This window comes from Bos indicus x Bos taurus, chromosome 20 (assembly GCF_003369695.1).
Source record: "Bos indicus x Bos taurus breed Angus x Brahman F1 hybrid chromosome 20, Bos_hybrid_MaternalHap_v2.0, whole genome shotgun sequence".
Lineage (NCBI taxonomy): Eukaryota > Metazoa > Chordata > Mammalia > Artiodactyla > Bovidae > Bos > Bos indicus x Bos taurus.
This window is the reverse complement of record NC_040095.1, coordinates 36,886,765-36,903,586: the sequence shown is the minus strand read 5'-3', so window position 1 is coordinate 36,903,586 and position 16,822 is coordinate 36,886,765. Positions and strand designations below refer to the sequence as shown.

The 16,822-nt window shown below is 39.4% G+C and overlaps 1 protein-coding gene across 8 annotated transcripts in view; it reads right to left on the bottom strand.

The window, feature by feature from the left end:
- The window catches only part of CPLANE1 (ciliogenesis and planar polarity effector 1), a 108,576-nt gene that overhangs the window by 35,564 nt on the left and 56,190 nt on the right, over nucleotides 1–16,822 (bottom strand). For 7 of the 8 annotated variants that reach the window (XR_003507146.1, XM_027519907.1, XM_027519906.1 and 4 more), the window contains exons 35-43: nucleotides 16,621–16,787; nucleotides 15,224–15,353; nucleotides 14,206–14,260; nucleotides 8,360–8,464; nucleotides 7,249–7,314; nucleotides 6,185–6,294; nucleotides 5,659–5,854; nucleotides 5,290–5,439; nucleotides 2,530–2,783 (exon numbers count right to left, since the gene is read on the bottom strand). Coding sequence is in view for 7 of the 8 variants with exons in the window: in XM_027519907.1 (XP_027375708.1) it covers nucleotides 2,530–2,783; nucleotides 5,290–5,439; nucleotides 5,659–5,854; nucleotides 6,185–6,294; nucleotides 7,249–7,314; nucleotides 8,360–8,464; nucleotides 14,206–14,260; nucleotides 15,224–15,353; nucleotides 16,621–16,787 (1,233 nt within the window). In the remaining variant the exon portion in view is untranslated. The remainder of the gene's footprint in view (nucleotides 1–2,529; nucleotides 2,784–5,289; nucleotides 5,440–5,658; nucleotides 5,855–6,184; nucleotides 6,295–7,248; nucleotides 7,315–8,359; nucleotides 8,465–14,205; nucleotides 14,261–15,223; nucleotides 15,354–16,620; nucleotides 16,788–16,822) is intronic. The other variant, XM_027519911.1, reaches the window with a different exon arrangement.

Genomic DNA, 16,822 nt, shown 5'->3' with positions numbered 1-16,822 from the left:
CAAAAAGACAAACAAGTGTGTGGGGAAAAGGGAACGCTTGAGCACCACTGGTGGGAAGTAAACTCATGCAGCCACTGTGGAAAACAGTATGGAAGTTCCTCAAAAAACAACAGGTCTACCATACAATCCAGAAATTCCAATTCTGGGTATTTATCTTTAGAAATCAAATCTTTCATTTTAAAGATGAGGAATGAGGACCAGAGAGATGCAGAGACTCTCAAATCCAGCACATGGACTTGAACAAATATTTTTAAAGCACCTGGTTGGGGTGTCCACAGTACCCCTCAGCTTCTTCCAGGCCGACAGGCCATTTTCTTAAACTAAAATGAGCAAAAAAAAAAAAATCTCCGTGTTTATATGTGCATCAAATAGGATGAGAACATTTTAAACTAATATGCCAAACCTTTCATTTCAATCAGTTCTATTTCCTTCAAAGCAGTCACCTCGGAAGACTATATGCTTATTGAGTTTGATCAACAAATTTCAGAATTCTTTGTTTGAAACTGCCTCCCAAGCTTGGGCGACAATTATTAATAACTATTCCATTATTATTATATGAATGTGATTTTATTTCTGTCTGAATCTAAAAACGAGAGCACAAAAACAGCCATCAAATAAACATTTATCAGATGTCTGCCATCCACCAAGTAAAAGACAAATTCTTACTTTCCAGTGTGGAAAGGCTGGGGCCGAGAGGGGACCAGTATCAGAATTTGGAGGAACCTTTAAAACACACAAGAGCGTGACCTATGCCCTGCTCCTTGAGAAGCCACCTGCCCCTCCCATCTCTTTCCCCGCCCCACCCTGGTCAACCTGAACCTGAAGTTGCTCAGTCGTGTCCGACTCTTTGCGACCCCATGGACTATAGCCTACCAGGCTTCTCCGTCCATGGGATTTTTCAGGCAAGAGTACTGGAGTGGGGTGCCATTTCCTTCTCCAGGGGATCTTCCCGACCCAGGGATTGAACCCAGGTCTCCTGCATTGTAGGCAGACGCTTTTATCCTCTGAGCCACCAGGGAAGCAGGGCTGGCATATTTACACAGTCACAAGAGGCCTTGTGTACCTGTGTGTCCTGACAGCACCCTGTTCACGTGTATTTTTGGTGCACACATCTATCTTCTTTTATTAGATTCTAAGTTCCTTGAGAGTAGGGACTATGCATTATTTGCTTTCCTATTCCTAGAACTTAGCACAGGGCCCAGCATGTGGTAAAAGCTTGATAAATGTTTGTTAAAGGAATGAATGACTCACCAGATCTGGTGAGTGTGAACAAGCCAGGATCAAGACTAGACTGAGGTGGAAGTAACATACCAGGCTTTACATAAACTAGGAGCTTAATAAACTGGAAGAGAAGGCAATTTTGAAAGTGATTCCTTGGAATATGGACTTCTAGGGACAATTTCAACACTCAACATTAATTTGGATGTAATAAATCTAAACCTGGATTAAAAACAAAAAGGAAAACCAACTAAACACCATAATGTCATTACTTAATAGTAATCCTGAAACTGATACAACATTGTAAATCAACTACACTGCAATAAAATTTAAAAAACCAAAGCAGCAATCCTACTTCATATATTATTTTCACTGTAGTTTCACATATACTAAATCTTAACTTTTTAATAATTGCTAAACCTTTGGATTAAAGAAATGCCATAATCCTAATAAATACATCTTTTAAAATATCAACATTCTAGTAACCTGGAATATTTGTTAGGTATGTCACTGATGGAATTCTTTTTCTGCAAATTTGCATTTTCTGTAATTTGCATTTCCCAATATAAGGCTTTAATACATTCAAAATATTTTTACTATTTTTTAATTAATCTTTATTTTATAAAAATTTTATTTCCTAAAAAAATAGGATATTTGTATAAAATAAGTAATAGTGACTTCTTTTCTATTTGTCTAACTACCATTATATACCATATACATAAACATTAATCTCTTTATGATGCAAGCTTTTTAAAGATACAGAAAACTTCTAAGGACTACTAATCCTGTTCTATAAACTATTTGAAAGAAATTGAGAATTCAAAATGTAAGGACAACAATGTCTGTAGAGTTATAAAAATCTTGCTGAAGAAAATGATACTCAATTGAGAGCAGGATTTATCTAAAACCACATTCTGGTTTTGTAATTCATGTATTTATTTTCCTGGTAGAAGTTGAGGGTTCAGTTCTTAAAAGCTTAATGCTTAAGTGGAAGTGGTTCTCCACGGGGAGAATGCCCCTCAGAGGACATGTGTCAGTGCCTGGAGACATTTTTGGTTATTGAGGCTAAAGGGAACGCTACTGACAGCTAGAGGTCAAGACTAGGGGCGCTACTAAAATCCTACAACCCGTGGGGTAGATGTCCACAACAGAGAATTACCTGGCCCAAATGCCAACAATGCTGCAGGCTGAGAAACCTTAGCTTTTGAACCCATTTCTCATTACTTTGAAAAATCAAGAGTCTAAAATTATATCACACTACAAATCTAGTAAGTAGGTTAACAAACAAATTAACAAGTAAAGACAGTCTACCTTCATACAGTGTCGGTCTGGCGCTGTGTGTGGGGGGTAATTGTGCTCTATGTTTTCAGCGAGGTTCTGTATTGCTAAGAGCTGTTCATCAATTTTCTGAAGCTTTGCGGTGAGATGCTCCAGCCGGCGAGCTGCAGGGCTTGGCACAGGACGAGCGGTGGGGACTTCCTGTAGCACCTCCCACAGAAGATAGTCTTCTGTAGCATCTGACTTTGAGCTCGGTTCCTTGAAGTGAAAATCTGGCTTCGGAGTATCTAAATATTATTAAAGGTAATATCAGAACTGACTACAGTTAAGAAAAAAATTGTAATAGATGCTGACGATTTAATTTCTCAAAGACCTCACTTTAAGTCAACATAACATTCCCTTCTTTCAAATCAGTTTTAATTTAATATACTTAGAAATATCCTCAGCTTCTTGACTTCTGAGATTAGTCTTTGTTGTGAGATAGGATATATAACAGTGTTACCATTACCCCAAAGCACCATTACAATGAAATCTGAATGTTAATGTTACTTTTACTTTCTGCTACAAAAATACATTTCACCAAAAAGCAACTTTAAAGTCTTTATGACTTTTGAAAACTCTACCTGAAAACCAACATCACACAGTAAAAGCTAGGTCCAATGTAGGCCATTACTGCCTCTATGTGGGATCTCAGGCAAACATTAAGCCTCTCAAGACCAATATATATCAAAGTCAATGACTCTCTGTACTTTTGAACTCAGCTGATTCTTGTCCCTAATTTGAAACACTTCTGGCCTCTGGGTCTTCTCCTCCCTATCTCATGCTCCCTTCTTAGTCATCATCTTGGACTGTTTCTCTGCAACCCACACTCCTTTCACCCTTCAGTATTTCCAGGGCACCAGTCTCAGATCACTGCTCTTCTCACTCCACCCACCCTCTCTGGGTGAGGTCTCGGGCGCACTGCTGACTCTCACATCCAAACAACTCTTTGAGCTCCAGTTCTTAAATCTATCTGTGTCCTGAACATCTTATTCTGCTCTTACTCTGTTTATCAGTCACTAAGTCACGTCCGACCCTTTGCGAGCCCATGGACTGCAGCATGCCAGGCTCCTCTGTTCTCCACTATATCCCAAAGTTTGCTCAAATCCATGTCCATTGAGTTAGTGATGCTATCTAATCATCTCATCCTCTGTCGTTCCCCTCTCCTGCCTTCAGTCTTTCCCAGCATCAAGGTCTTTTCCAATGAGTCAGTCAGCTCTTCGCATCAGGTGGCCAAAGTATTGAAGCTTCAGCTTCAGCATCAGTCCTTCCAATGAATATTCAGGGTTGATTTCCTTTAGGATTGACTGGTGTGATCTCCTTGCAGTCCAAGGACTCTCAAGAGTCTTCTCCAGCACCACAGTTCAAAAGAATGAATTCTTCAGCTCTCAGCCTTTGTTATGGTTCCTCTCTCACATTCATACACAACTATTGGAAAAACCATAGCTCTGACTATCTGGACCTTTGTTGGCAAAGTGAAGTCTCTTATTTGGCAAAGTGATGTCATCTTATTCAGGTTGTCCCAAAGGCAGATCAAACCAAACTCACAGCTTTTGCCCTTCTACCCTGTTCCTCCTGATTCCCTAGCTCAGGGAACAGCACTATCATTCACCCAGTTTCCCATGCCAGCTGCCTGAAATGCATTCAAGATTGTCTTTCCTTCAGTTCCAACATGACACCAAAATACTAATGATCCCCCCTGCCAATCATCTCCTCATTCCTACCACCACAGCTTAGCCAAAGCTTTCACAACCCAAGGACACCAAACAGTATGAAAGAAAGTGAAAGTGAAGTCGCTAAATCGTGTCCGACTCTTTGTGACCCCATGGACTGTAGCCTACCAGGTTCCACCGTCCATGGGATTTTCCAGGCAAGAGTACTGGAGTGGGGTGCCATTTCCTTCTCCAGGAGATCTTCCCAAACCAGGGATTGAAGCTGGGTCTCCCACATTGTAGGCAGACACTTTACCATCTGAGCCACCAGGGAAATCCCAATCTCTAAATACTTCATTCCTCTCTAACCCAAATTCTACAAAGGCCCCAGAGAGATCTTTTAAAACATAAATCTTGTTTATGTTTTAAAACATAAAACATATTGTTCCTTTTCCACCTGAAATCCTTCAGCATTTCTCTAATGCCTTCACCTTAAAAGTTCAAATGTCTTCGAATGAAAGACAATGCCATTGTCTTTCCTAGGCCTTCCTATCTAGCTCTTCTCTTGCTATTTCTTTAAAACAGAAGAACACCAAGCACACTGAACTTTAATTTCTCAGACTTGGCATCTGAGTCATCACAGGATCTATTCTATCTGTGTGATCTATTCTCTGCAGCTTTCTCTTGCTCAGTCCTACTGTTAAGATGCCATTTAGGTGCCTCTCCCCTACACAGCCTCAGTCCTTCCCAGAGATGGATTAGATGCTGTATGCCCCAACAATCTCATCCTTTTCACCACGATGGCACGCACCATGCCGTCAGGTGCTACGGTCATCTCTCCACTTCCCTGCTTTCCTTCCCCCCCATGTGGGCCCACAGCAGAGAGCCGGGTGGCACTCTCTTCTCTGGTCCCTACACGTTGCCCCTAACGTGGTGCTCAGTGAATGAAGAGATGGTCAGCTGAGGCTTACGATGCCTGTCCTACTTGCCTCCACAGAGATTTTGTGAAGATCAAATTATTCAACAAAAAACCCTAAAAAATGTGAATGACTAAACAAATATAAGTAATGATTATATTTCAGTCTCAGGGTAGGAAATTCACCTGTGTCCTGCCGTACGTCTGATGGTAGAGGTGAGATGACATGAGGCTCCTTCACTTCTGTACTGCCCGCTCTCCAGCTGCTTCCACCCAGACAGGAGGGAGACACTTTCGCAGGTTTGAAAAATAAATCCACAGCAGAATAGGCAGATTCTACCAAGAACATGAAAAGCATACAAAGACTGATTCTAAACTTATAAACAAGGTATTGAAAAGATTAACAGGACATTTCTAAATGTGAATATAAACATCTAAAGCTATAGTGGATTTGGAGGAGGAGAACTAAGAGACAAGAGTTGGGATAACAATGCTATATTAAAGAAGTTTTCAAAAATGTTTTAAATTTATTTTAAAAGTAGGACAAATTATTACCTTTACTCTTCAGATTGTCAAGAGCCGGGGGAATAGCATTAGTAACTGAAGCTGCCATGTAATGTAATTCTGCAGAAGACGGGACTTCTAGACAATCACTGGGTGGCTTGATATTATCTGAAGGCTCCTCCTTGACAGGTAATTCCTGTAGATCATCAGCTTCAATGTCAATCACATTTATGTAAGTGTGTCCAACCTGAGCCAAAACATATAAAATCAAAGAGGGTTACATTCCTTTTATTTACATGGCCATTCCACCCTACCCTTACCCAAAAAAAGGTTTAATTCTCAAGGCAGTAAGACCTTACATGAGCCTAACTTAGGGAAAACTGCAAGAATTATGTTATAGTCTTAGTTTACAATATCTGGAGGCATAACATTTAAATCTTAAACTAAATTTTGACCTTTCCAACAAATCTACGTAGGTGAGACTTTTTGGTCTTATTTCATCTATACAACTGAATAATGCAGATGACCATGATAAATTTTAGCACACAGGTATTATTAAAACTTTCAAATTTAGTACCATATCAGATGCTGAAGGTGACAGAGGTTTCTCTGATATTTCAGTGGGAAGTCTGAGATTTAGACATATATCTGGAGCCAAAAGTTGAGGAACATTCAAAGTTTCATGTTCTAAAAATCAAGATAGCAAAAAAAAAATTCCTGTAATTAGTTCTACATCATTAACTTTGTAAGAACAAGTTAGCAACAAACAACATTAAAAGTATTTGTTGAAAATCTAAGTAGAAGTTTCTTTGTATAAATAAAGAAAATTCTATTCTACTCTAGTGGCAAGATTATATTTAATCTAGACTAATTCATAATTGAATGCAGACTGACTACAGTTTTTCTCATATGAATGATTCATAAGAATAAGGAAATATCTAAGTCTTACCAAGAAAATGCTATAATTTCCTTTTTCCATTTCAGATATATTGTCATTTTTGTTTAACATTTCAATAAAACCAGATTTTAGGAAATTAATCATAGCAAATTTTTTTCTTTCAACACTGCTTCTTGTTGTTTGTTCATTTGGTTAAACAGCTTTATTGAGACATAATTCACCTCCTTTAAAAATGTATAACATATATATATGTATGAGTGTATATATATGTATGTATGTATAAAAATGTATAACTCAAACGTATAACTCAGTGGTTCTTAGTATATATAGAGACCGTAGCTAAATCATACCACTTAAAAAGTTTAATATCTTAATTTTATAGAAGTCATTAGCTTCTTATTCAAAACAATAAAGAAGCCTATCACAATAGGCCAGCAGTCTAACTGTGCTTTTTGTCCTATGACTCTAATCTTATTTCCTAGTGCCATATTTTTAACAGAACATTACTTTCAAATTTCACAAGCAAAATCTAACTCGCTGCAGTACTGGGCACCAAAAACTTGGTGCCAAGGCTTGAATTTAAACCACATGACAAGCATAAAACTAGAAAAATGAAAAACCATGTTATCTCTATTAAATCAATTTTTGGTTTAACTGCTTTTTTATGGGGGGTGGTAACTCGTCATACAGACATAACCTTTAATTAGTCATGCTGTTCTTAGGAAAAAGAAAAGAAATCACACCTGATATGGAAGAAATGACTCGTTGATTTTTATGACATTCAGAAACAACTTCTTGAGAAGCAGCTTCTTGATATCAATGAGGAGATTTGTGACAAAAAGAGAAAACAGAAAAGGGACTTTACAACCACAGAAAAAATTAAATATACAAGCATAGATTTGTTTATATATTGTGCATAAAATGTCGTAGAAAACTAGACAGCTTAAGAATTTAATTTCTTAATTAATAATTTTAATTTTATTACTATTTATATTCTGGGCCTGATCACCTGGATGAATAACAAACTTCCAGCAAATAGCTGCTGACTTTAGAAGACAACAGAGCAGCAAAGTGCTTCTAGGCTTTCTCAAAGATCCATTCAAGAATGTTTCTCAAATGCACACTGAACATTTGTATCAAAAAACATCTTATTAAAAAAACAACCTTATATACACTCAACCTCATTCAGAAAAAAATAAAAATGAAAATAACAGATGCTTTTTATTTTAATCAACTGGATTGGTAAAGGGTAAAAGAGTTATTAGCTAAATCATAGTGATGACCAAAAGAGAGAAAAAAGGTTCTACGCAAGAAGTTACTCACAGAAGCATCATTTGTAGGAGAAAAATACTGGAGGCCACCTAATACATTCATTCATTACATTAATGAAGAAGCTTATCAGGCAACATTCCAAACATGAGTTCCTCCAACATTTATTCCCTCTATTTCTGGTCACAGTTACATATATTCTTCCCACACCAAACCCAGCCTAGTCCTCTTCTTCAAACTCAACTTCAGGAGCCACAAGTTCGGGCCTCTCAATCTTAGGCATGAAATTCTAGTAAAGTCAATTATGGCATAGAGAACCCAAACTAAAAATACTATTTCTACTGATTTATGATGTAGCCCATGGCATTTTTAAACAAGTATCTACTATATTTTAACAAAGCTATCATAAATTCAGTTTAAAATTTGTAAAGTATATACCAGGGTTAGGAACAAAAACCTGGGATGAGAAACTAATATCACATAATTTTAAATTCCCCTTAAATTATTGTTTTGAAAAAAAAGTAGGCATATATTAAAGGTTAAAAATATATGAATTTTAAAAATTAAAGTAAAATAGCATTTTACCTGGGTCTGTATTTGTACTTGCATCCTGACATTCTTTAGCTTTCTTTTTTACAGAGGCCATGAAATGCAATCCAGCAGAAGTATTAATGTCATCTTGGAGCTTTTCTTAAATATAACAACAGAACATTGGATACAAGCATTGAGAAGCCAATATATCACCAGGAGCCAAGAAACAGAGTACCTCCTTCAAGGGAGGTGAGGTACGCAGTGTCAAGATGTTATCAAAGTGGACTTTCTGAGTGAAGTGGTATCTAAGTTGACCCTCACAGACAGTTCAACGGAATCAAAATCAAAATTGTCGAAGACTCTGTATGCCCAGGCTAGACACCTATCATTCTGGCTGATGAAGATCCAGTAGAAGTTGTTTACGCAGGGAAATGATATGGTGAGACTGCTGCTGCTGCTGCGGACACGCTTCAGTCGGGTCTGACTCTGTGTGACCCCATAGACAGCAGCCCACTAGGCTCCCCCGTCCCTGGGATTCTCCAGCAAGAATACTGGAGTGGACTGCCATTTCCTTCTAGACTAGCGCTCTAGAAAACACCACCCCAGCCAGTGTGTGAAAAATAATTTGAGTGGATAAAATTAAAGAAAGGCAATCTTTCTTTATTGAGGCTGCTGCAGCAGTTCAAATACACATCCAATAATGGTGAGGAATAACAGGGAGAGGATAAATTTAAGAATTATAAAGAAAGTAAAAAAATAAGGGAAAAAGTAAGAAAGAAAGAACTAGCTACTGACTGGATGAGATGGGGAGGGGAAAGCAGAATTCAGAACAGCGTGTGTTCTGGGGTTTAGTTGGCAGTGACACAAATGGAGACAGAGATCACAGGAGGACAAACCAGCTGGTGGGGGAGGGATAATGAATTCAGACTAGAGGTAATTTCTATCCTGGAGGAAAAGATCGACAGGAAGTAGAATCAAAGTCCGAACACTATTATGGAAGTCTTGGTTTAGAAGAGGATTTTCCTAGGACATCACCCAGGGAGTCTAAATAGAATGAAAGAGTATCAATGATGGCACATGGCAGTATAATGAAAAATATGTATATTCGGTCTTTGTCCTTGATTCCACACACGGAATTCCTTAAGCCCTTGGAAGTGCCAGAGCGGGAGGAGCATGTTTTGTTATTCATGATGAGCCCCTTTTGATTGTATCTGCCTTTGGGCTAATGAGGTGACCCTGCAGGCCCCTAGACAGTTTCAGGAAGGGTGCTGCTCACCACAGAAACGACCTATCAGCCCTGCCCCACACCCACCTCCAGGGAAGGGAGAGCAACTGGAGTCTGATCTTTCCATGTAGTGAGAGTTCAGGAAAAACCCTGAGACAACAAGGCTGAGGGGACTTCTAGGTTGATGAGTAAGTGGATGTGTAAGAAGGGTGGTGTACCAGAAAAGGAGTGGGACCTCTGTGTCCTCAAACCCCCATACCTTGCCCTAAGCATCTCTCCCATTTGGCTTTTCCCAAGTTGTAGCCTTTAAAATGAAACTGTAATCACAGATAAAGCGCTTTTCCAAGTTCTGGAGTTGTTCTAGAGAATTAGTAAACCTGTGGTGGGCGGGGGGGTGGCACGGCCATGGGAATTCCTGAACTTACATTTGATCAGACAAAACTGTAGGTTTTGGGGGAACCTTGTTTGCAGCTGACATCTAAAGAAAATAGGGAGTCTTTGGGGACTGATCCCCTGACCTGTGGGGTCTATGCGAACTCTTGGTTGTCAGTAGTCTCAGAATGGAATCGAATTATAGAACTTACAGCTGGTGTCAGAGAATTCTTGCTATGTGGCATAACATACTACATATTCACTGGAGTACTACAGTGAAAGTGAAAGCTGCTCAGTCTTTGCGACCCTATGGACTTAGTCCATAGAATTCTCCAGGCAGAATACTGTAGTGGGTAGCCTTTCCCTTCTCCAGGGTATCCTCCCAACCCAGGGATCCAACCCAGGTCTCCCACATTGCAGGCAGATTCTTTATCAGTTGAGCTACAGAGGAAGCCCAAGAATACTGGAGTGGGTAGCCTATCCCTTCTCCAGCAGATCTTCCTGACAGGAATCAAACCGTGGTTTCCTGCATCGCAGGAGGATTCTTCACCAACTGAGCTATGAGGGAAGCACTACAGTTTAGTTCAGTCTGACTCTTTGCCATCCCATGAATCGCAGCAGCCAGGCCTCCATGTCCATCACCAAATCCCGGAGTTCACTCAAACTCACGTCCATCGAGTCGGTGATGCCATCCAGCCGGTGATGCCATCCAGCCATCTCATCCTCTGTCGTCCCCTTTTCCTCCTGCCTCCTCCCAGCATCAGAGTCTTTTCCAATGAGTCAACTCTTCGCATGAGGTGGCCAAAGTACTGGAGTTTCAGCTTTAGCATCATTCCTTCCAAAGAAACCCCAGGGCTGATCTCCTTCAGAATGGACTGGTTGGATCTCCTTGCAGTCCAAGGGACTCTCAAGAGTCTTCTCCAACACCACAGTTCAAAAGCATCAATTCTTCAGCACTCAGCTTTCTTTACAGTCCAACTCTCACATCCATACATGACCACAGGAAAAACCATAGCCTTGACTAGACAGACCTTTGTTGGCAAAGTAATGTCTCTGCTTTTCAATATGCTATCTAGGTTGGTCATAACTTTTCTTCCAAGGAGTAAGCGTCTTTTAATTTCATGGCTGCAGTCACCATCTGCAGTGATTTTGGAGCCCAAAAAGATAAAGTCTGACACTGTTTCCACTGTTTCCCCATCTATTTCCCATGAAGTGATGGGACCAGATGCCATGATCTTCATTTTCTGAATGTTGAGCTTTAAGCCAACTTTTTCCACTCTCCTCTTTCACTTTCATCGAGAGGCTTTTCAGTTCCTCTTCACTTTCTGCCATAAGGGTGGTGTCATCTGCATATCTGAGGTTATTGATATTTCTCTTGGCAATCTTGATTCCAGCTTGTGCTTCTTCCAGCCCAGCGTTTCTCATGATGTACTCTGCATATAAGTTAAATAAGCAGGGTGACAATATACAGCCTTGACATACTCCTTTTCCTATTTGGAACCAGTCTGTTGTTCCATGTCCAGTTTTAACTGTTGCTTCCTGACCTGCATATAGGTTTCTCAAGAGGCAGGTCAGGTGGTCTGGTATTCCCATCTCTTTCAGAATTTTCCACAGTTTACTGTGATCCACATAGTCAAAGGCTTTGGCATAGTCAATAAAGTAGAAATAGATGTTCTTCTGGAACTCTCTTGCTTTTTCGATGATCCACCGGATGTTGGCTATTTGATCTCTGGTTCCTCTGCCTTTTCTAAAACCAGCTTGAACATCTGGAAGTTCACGGTTCATGTATTGCTGAAGCCTGGCTTGGAGAATTTTGAGCGTTACTTTACTAGCGTGTGAGATGAGTGCAATTGTGTGATAGTTTGAGCATTCTTTGGCATTGCCTTTCTTTGAGATTGGAATGAAAACTGACCTTTTCCAGTCCTGTGGCCACTGCTGAGTTTTCCAAATCTGCTGGCATATTGAGTGCAGCACTTTCACAGCATCATCTTTCAGGATTTGAAACAGCTCAACTGGAATTCCATCACCTCTACTAGCTTTGTTCGTAATGATGCTTTCTAAGGCCCACTTGACTTCACATTCCAGGATGTCTGGCTCTAGGTGAGTGATCATACCATCATGATTATCTTGGTCATGAAGATCTTTTTTGTACATTTCTTCTGTGTATTCTTGCCACCTCTTCTTAATATCTTCTGCTTCTGTTAGGTCCATACTGTTTCTGTCCTTTATCGAGCCCATGTTTGCATGAAGCTGTGGAAGAATATCTAGTGATATGGGAAGATATATACCTTAATGCTGTTTTTGTTTGGTCACTAAGTCATGTCTGACTCTTGTGACCCCATGTACTACAGCCCATCAGGCTCCTCTGTCCATAGGATTTCCCAGGCAAGAATACTGGAGTGGACAGCCATTCCCATCTCCAGGGGATCTTCGTGACCCAGGGATCATATCTGTGTCACCTGCATTTGCAGGCGGATTCTTTACCACTGAGCCACCAGGGACGCCCAAATACCTTAATACTAGTATGTAAAAACAAGTAAGTTATAAACAACCAGAGGAGGTATTATTTATATATATAAAGATATAGGGCTTCCCTGGTGGCTCAGTGATAAAGAATCTATCTGCAATGCAGGAAACCTGGATTCGATCCCTGGATCAGGAAGATCCCCTTGAAGAGGAAATGGCAATGCACTCCAGTATTCTTGCTTGGGAAATCCCATGGACAGGGGAGCCTGGTGGGCTAGGTCCATGGAGTTGCAAAAAAGTCAGACACGACTTAAGACACTAACACTGTCTTTTATATGGATAGATATAGATATATATTTATAGATACATGTGAGTACAGATATTTTGAAAATAAACCCCAAAGAATACTATTTGCATTTTCTAAATTTTCTCTGGTTAATACATAGTATTACCTTTGTAAAGACAAAGAATGTTATTAAGAATGAAAGAGAACAGGGTTTTAAGACAAGAGAATGGGGAGTAAGAACACCAGATGGATTGGGAAGCTGAGAGATGCAAGCCACGCAGGTAAGGAGATGACGGCTCAGCACACAGAGGCCTGATGCTGGGCTGAGGCACCGAGGAATGGAGGGAGCACCAGATCAAGGGTCAAGTGAAGGAATGGGCTAACAGACATGAGGTGACTTCCAAGGTAAAAATCTTGACCAATCAAATGAATGGTCATATCATTAATAGGAAAATGCCAGTTTAAAATCTGACTTTTTTGCTTTTTGCGTGGCTTGCAGGATCTCAGTTCGCAGTCAGGGACTGAAGTTGGCCATGGCAATGAAAGTTCAGAATCCTAACCATGAGGTCACCAGGTAATTCTTGCGGACACGCTAAATTTAAGGAGAAAGTAGCAAAGAAAGATGACACAGGGTAGGTGTGTATCTGAGTGTCACCAAAATAATTTAAAAGCTGAAGTTGTAACAGTGAATAAGCCTAGAGGCACAAGAGCATTTGTGTGTACATGTGTGAAAAACACTGGGGAGAAAGCCTTGGGGGAACACATACATTCAAAGGTAAGAAATGAATCGATCAATTCAAGAAGGAAAAGAATTTACAATGTATAAACAAGTCCTCTTCTCTGAACTAATTCCTTTAATGTATATGTATTTTCTATGATTAGTTTGACTCCAGGCATTTTCTCCCATAGTTTCCTTTTGGGCCTCATATATCAGTATCTTATTTGAGATTCTAACTAATTACATTGCTCTACTATAGGGGCTGATAAACTCTTTCTGTAAAGGGCCAGATAATAAATCTTTAGGCTTTGAAAACCATATAGTCCCTTTTGCAACAAATGAACCCTGCTGCAATGTGAAAGCTGTCATAGACAATATCTAAATAAATGGGCATCAATTAAACTTGATTTACAAAAACAAGTGTGGGCAACCCACAGTATTTTTGCCTAGAGAATTCCATGGACAGAGGAGCCTGGCGAGCTACAGTTCATGGGTTCTCAAAGAGTTGGACACGACTGAGCGAGTAACACACACACACACACCACGGAAACTAACACAACATTGTAAATCAACTGTAGTCCCACATAAAATAAAAGTTAAAAAAAAACAAAACAGGTGTGGTCCAGGTCTGGCCTTTGGGTCACAGTCTATCAACCACTGCGGTAATGGATAACACAGCAAAACACACACACACACACACACACACACACACACACACAGACACCCCATCCTGTCAAAGACAACATGAAAATCACTTGGTCTCATAAACACATTTTTAGAAAGCTGATTTGAACTCTGAATGGAGACATAACATTAGTCATGCATATACATACCAAAAGGAATGTCAAAGTCTTCCAAAGGCCGGGAACCATCATGTTCTTGTTGCTCCTAAATGAACCCCAAATGATCAATTTATGACTAACTCAAAGACATATATTATTTTGAAAAAAATATTCAATAGCTATGAGGAATGTTGATTTGGGCGGGGGTGTTTAGTTTCAAATCTTATAACTCTAGAAATACTTATTCTATCAAAGTAATTCCACAGGTGTTCACAAAATTCACAGATCAAGCAACAAAAAAGAGCATTACCAATTTAATGCAGTTACTAAATTACAATATGCAATTTTCTCCTGCAGACTAGCTTTAACTCTCAAATAGTATCAAAACTATTCAAGGACTCAACACTTGACTAAGTGCACCAGACACGTTCTTGAGGACTTACTGAAAAAGGGTGCTAAGATTCAAGTAAACAAAACTATTTCTGTTGTATTTAATCTCTTGTTGCATATATAGGTAAACAGTCACCAAATTTAGAAGGAATGTTTGCAAAGATCTGACATAAAATAGAGGCTGTATAAAAAAACCTATGTTGGGGAAACCCTAGAGGCATCTAAAAGAGGTGGGTGAAGCTATCACAGGATAAACCCACAATATGCATTAAGATGTCCCAGAAAAAAGTCAGAGTGATTTAAAATACAAAGTCACATAAGCAGATGCTCTAAACTACAGTTTTTGATTTGCCAACAAGTTTCTTTTCATATTCATAACTTTGTTTCTATCCTGTATGGAGGGATACACTCAGGACTTTTGTACTTAATGATGTTAACACATTATTGACCAGGGGATTCTTGCAGAAACCAATGCCTGTGGCCAGCGACTTGTTATGTAAGTAAATATTCAAACGTCTCTGGTCAATAATGTTTGGGTAACATAAAAGTGTTAATACACCTCTGGTCAATATGTTGTTAAGATCCTCCCAGTCACAATCAGATGACTAAATAAACCAGAGACATTCTGAACTCTGTGTACACGCAGACCAGGGAAGAATGCATTGTAGTTTTTCTGTACCTTGGGTTTCACTACTTCTGAATCATTATCATTAATGATGATATTCTCCGGTTGGAAAGTCACACTTGGTTTTCTCCTTAGTTTCTCTGATCTTTCTTCTTGCAGTTCTTTTTCAGCTCGTCGTCTTTGTCTGTTAAAAATTACAGTGTAAAGCGTATTTTTACTATTTTAGGAACATCAGTTTTTCATCTGTATCATGCTATATAGGAAGACAGTTATGAAAATTATGTCAATAGATTATGTTCAGTGGCATTTAATTAAATTAGCAAGATATTCTGCTAGAATAAATACAAGCAAAAGTCAGGGACACAAGAAAGTTATTTCTAGTTCCTCTACTACTGAACTGACTTATCTGTTAGTCATGGGAAACTCAGGTTAGAGTTACACATTTCAGGTAATTTTCAAATTCTCTTTTTTGCAGATTTGAAGCTGGCCCTGGAAACCCTATTAGATACCACCATTGACCTATTTAAAGAAGTCAGGCAAACTCAGGCTCCAAGGAGGGAACCCCAGGGAGGAGAAACGAAGGCCCAAAAAGCTACAGGGAAAACTTACTTTGAAGAGGGTTTACTTAGAAAATATGGAAGGAAAGAACCATCTGGAAAGAGAGCGCTGGTAGTAGATTTTAGGGCCTGATAAACATGAAATTTTAAAGATTTCTACACTAAGTAAAAATCCACCATGAATACATGTCTTGAACATCCATTATGAATGAAACACTATATATGCTCTTCATGAAAAGTCACGGCCTTGCTTTTCACATGCACATTTCTTAGTGCCCTGAAACAATTCACACCACTGTGCTCTGTATGAGTCTGTATGGTAAGATGAATAACAATAAACGTTATGTCAGTGTATTGAATAGTACATAGAATATTTCATGATACCAAATATTTGCTGCAAAAGATGACTGCCCATCCTATTAAAGAAAAAGGTAAAAGAAACCTCCAGCCTATTGAATGCCAGGAAAGAATTCCTTCAGTTCAGTTCAGTCGCTCAGTCATGTCCGACTCTTTGCAACCCCATGAATTACAGCACGCCAGGTCTCCCTGTCCATCACCAACTCCCGGAGTTCACTCAGACTCACATCCATCGAGTCAGTGATGCCATCCAGTCATCTCATCCTCTGTCGTCCCCTTCTCCTCCTGCCCCCAATCCCTCCCAGCTAGCATGTAAAAAATACTAGTATTTGTCTCTCACATTATAGGAATTTTTCTCATCACAAGATGTATTCAAATGCATGATACTTGACAAGGAAACTGAATATGTAATTGTGCATAGGCTGAGAGGTTGAACCAGATAATTTCCATCTATTTAACTGTATTGTTGTCACTAATAATAAACTTGTCGGTATGTTTGCAGGTATATGCTCAAATAAAATTTCACTTAAAACTTGCCTTTTTCTACTGTCCTTCTCTTGTCTCAATTCAGATGATTCTATTTTGACCTTCAGAAGCTGGAGATGTCCAGGATCACCTTGTTCAAAGGAATTATGTGTCAAGTTCTGTTGCCTTTGTTTAAATGCAATGAGGTTTTCAAGTGGAATAAGTTGTGGTTTTTGGTACTATAGAAGAGAAACAAAAGGACAGTAATTTAAAA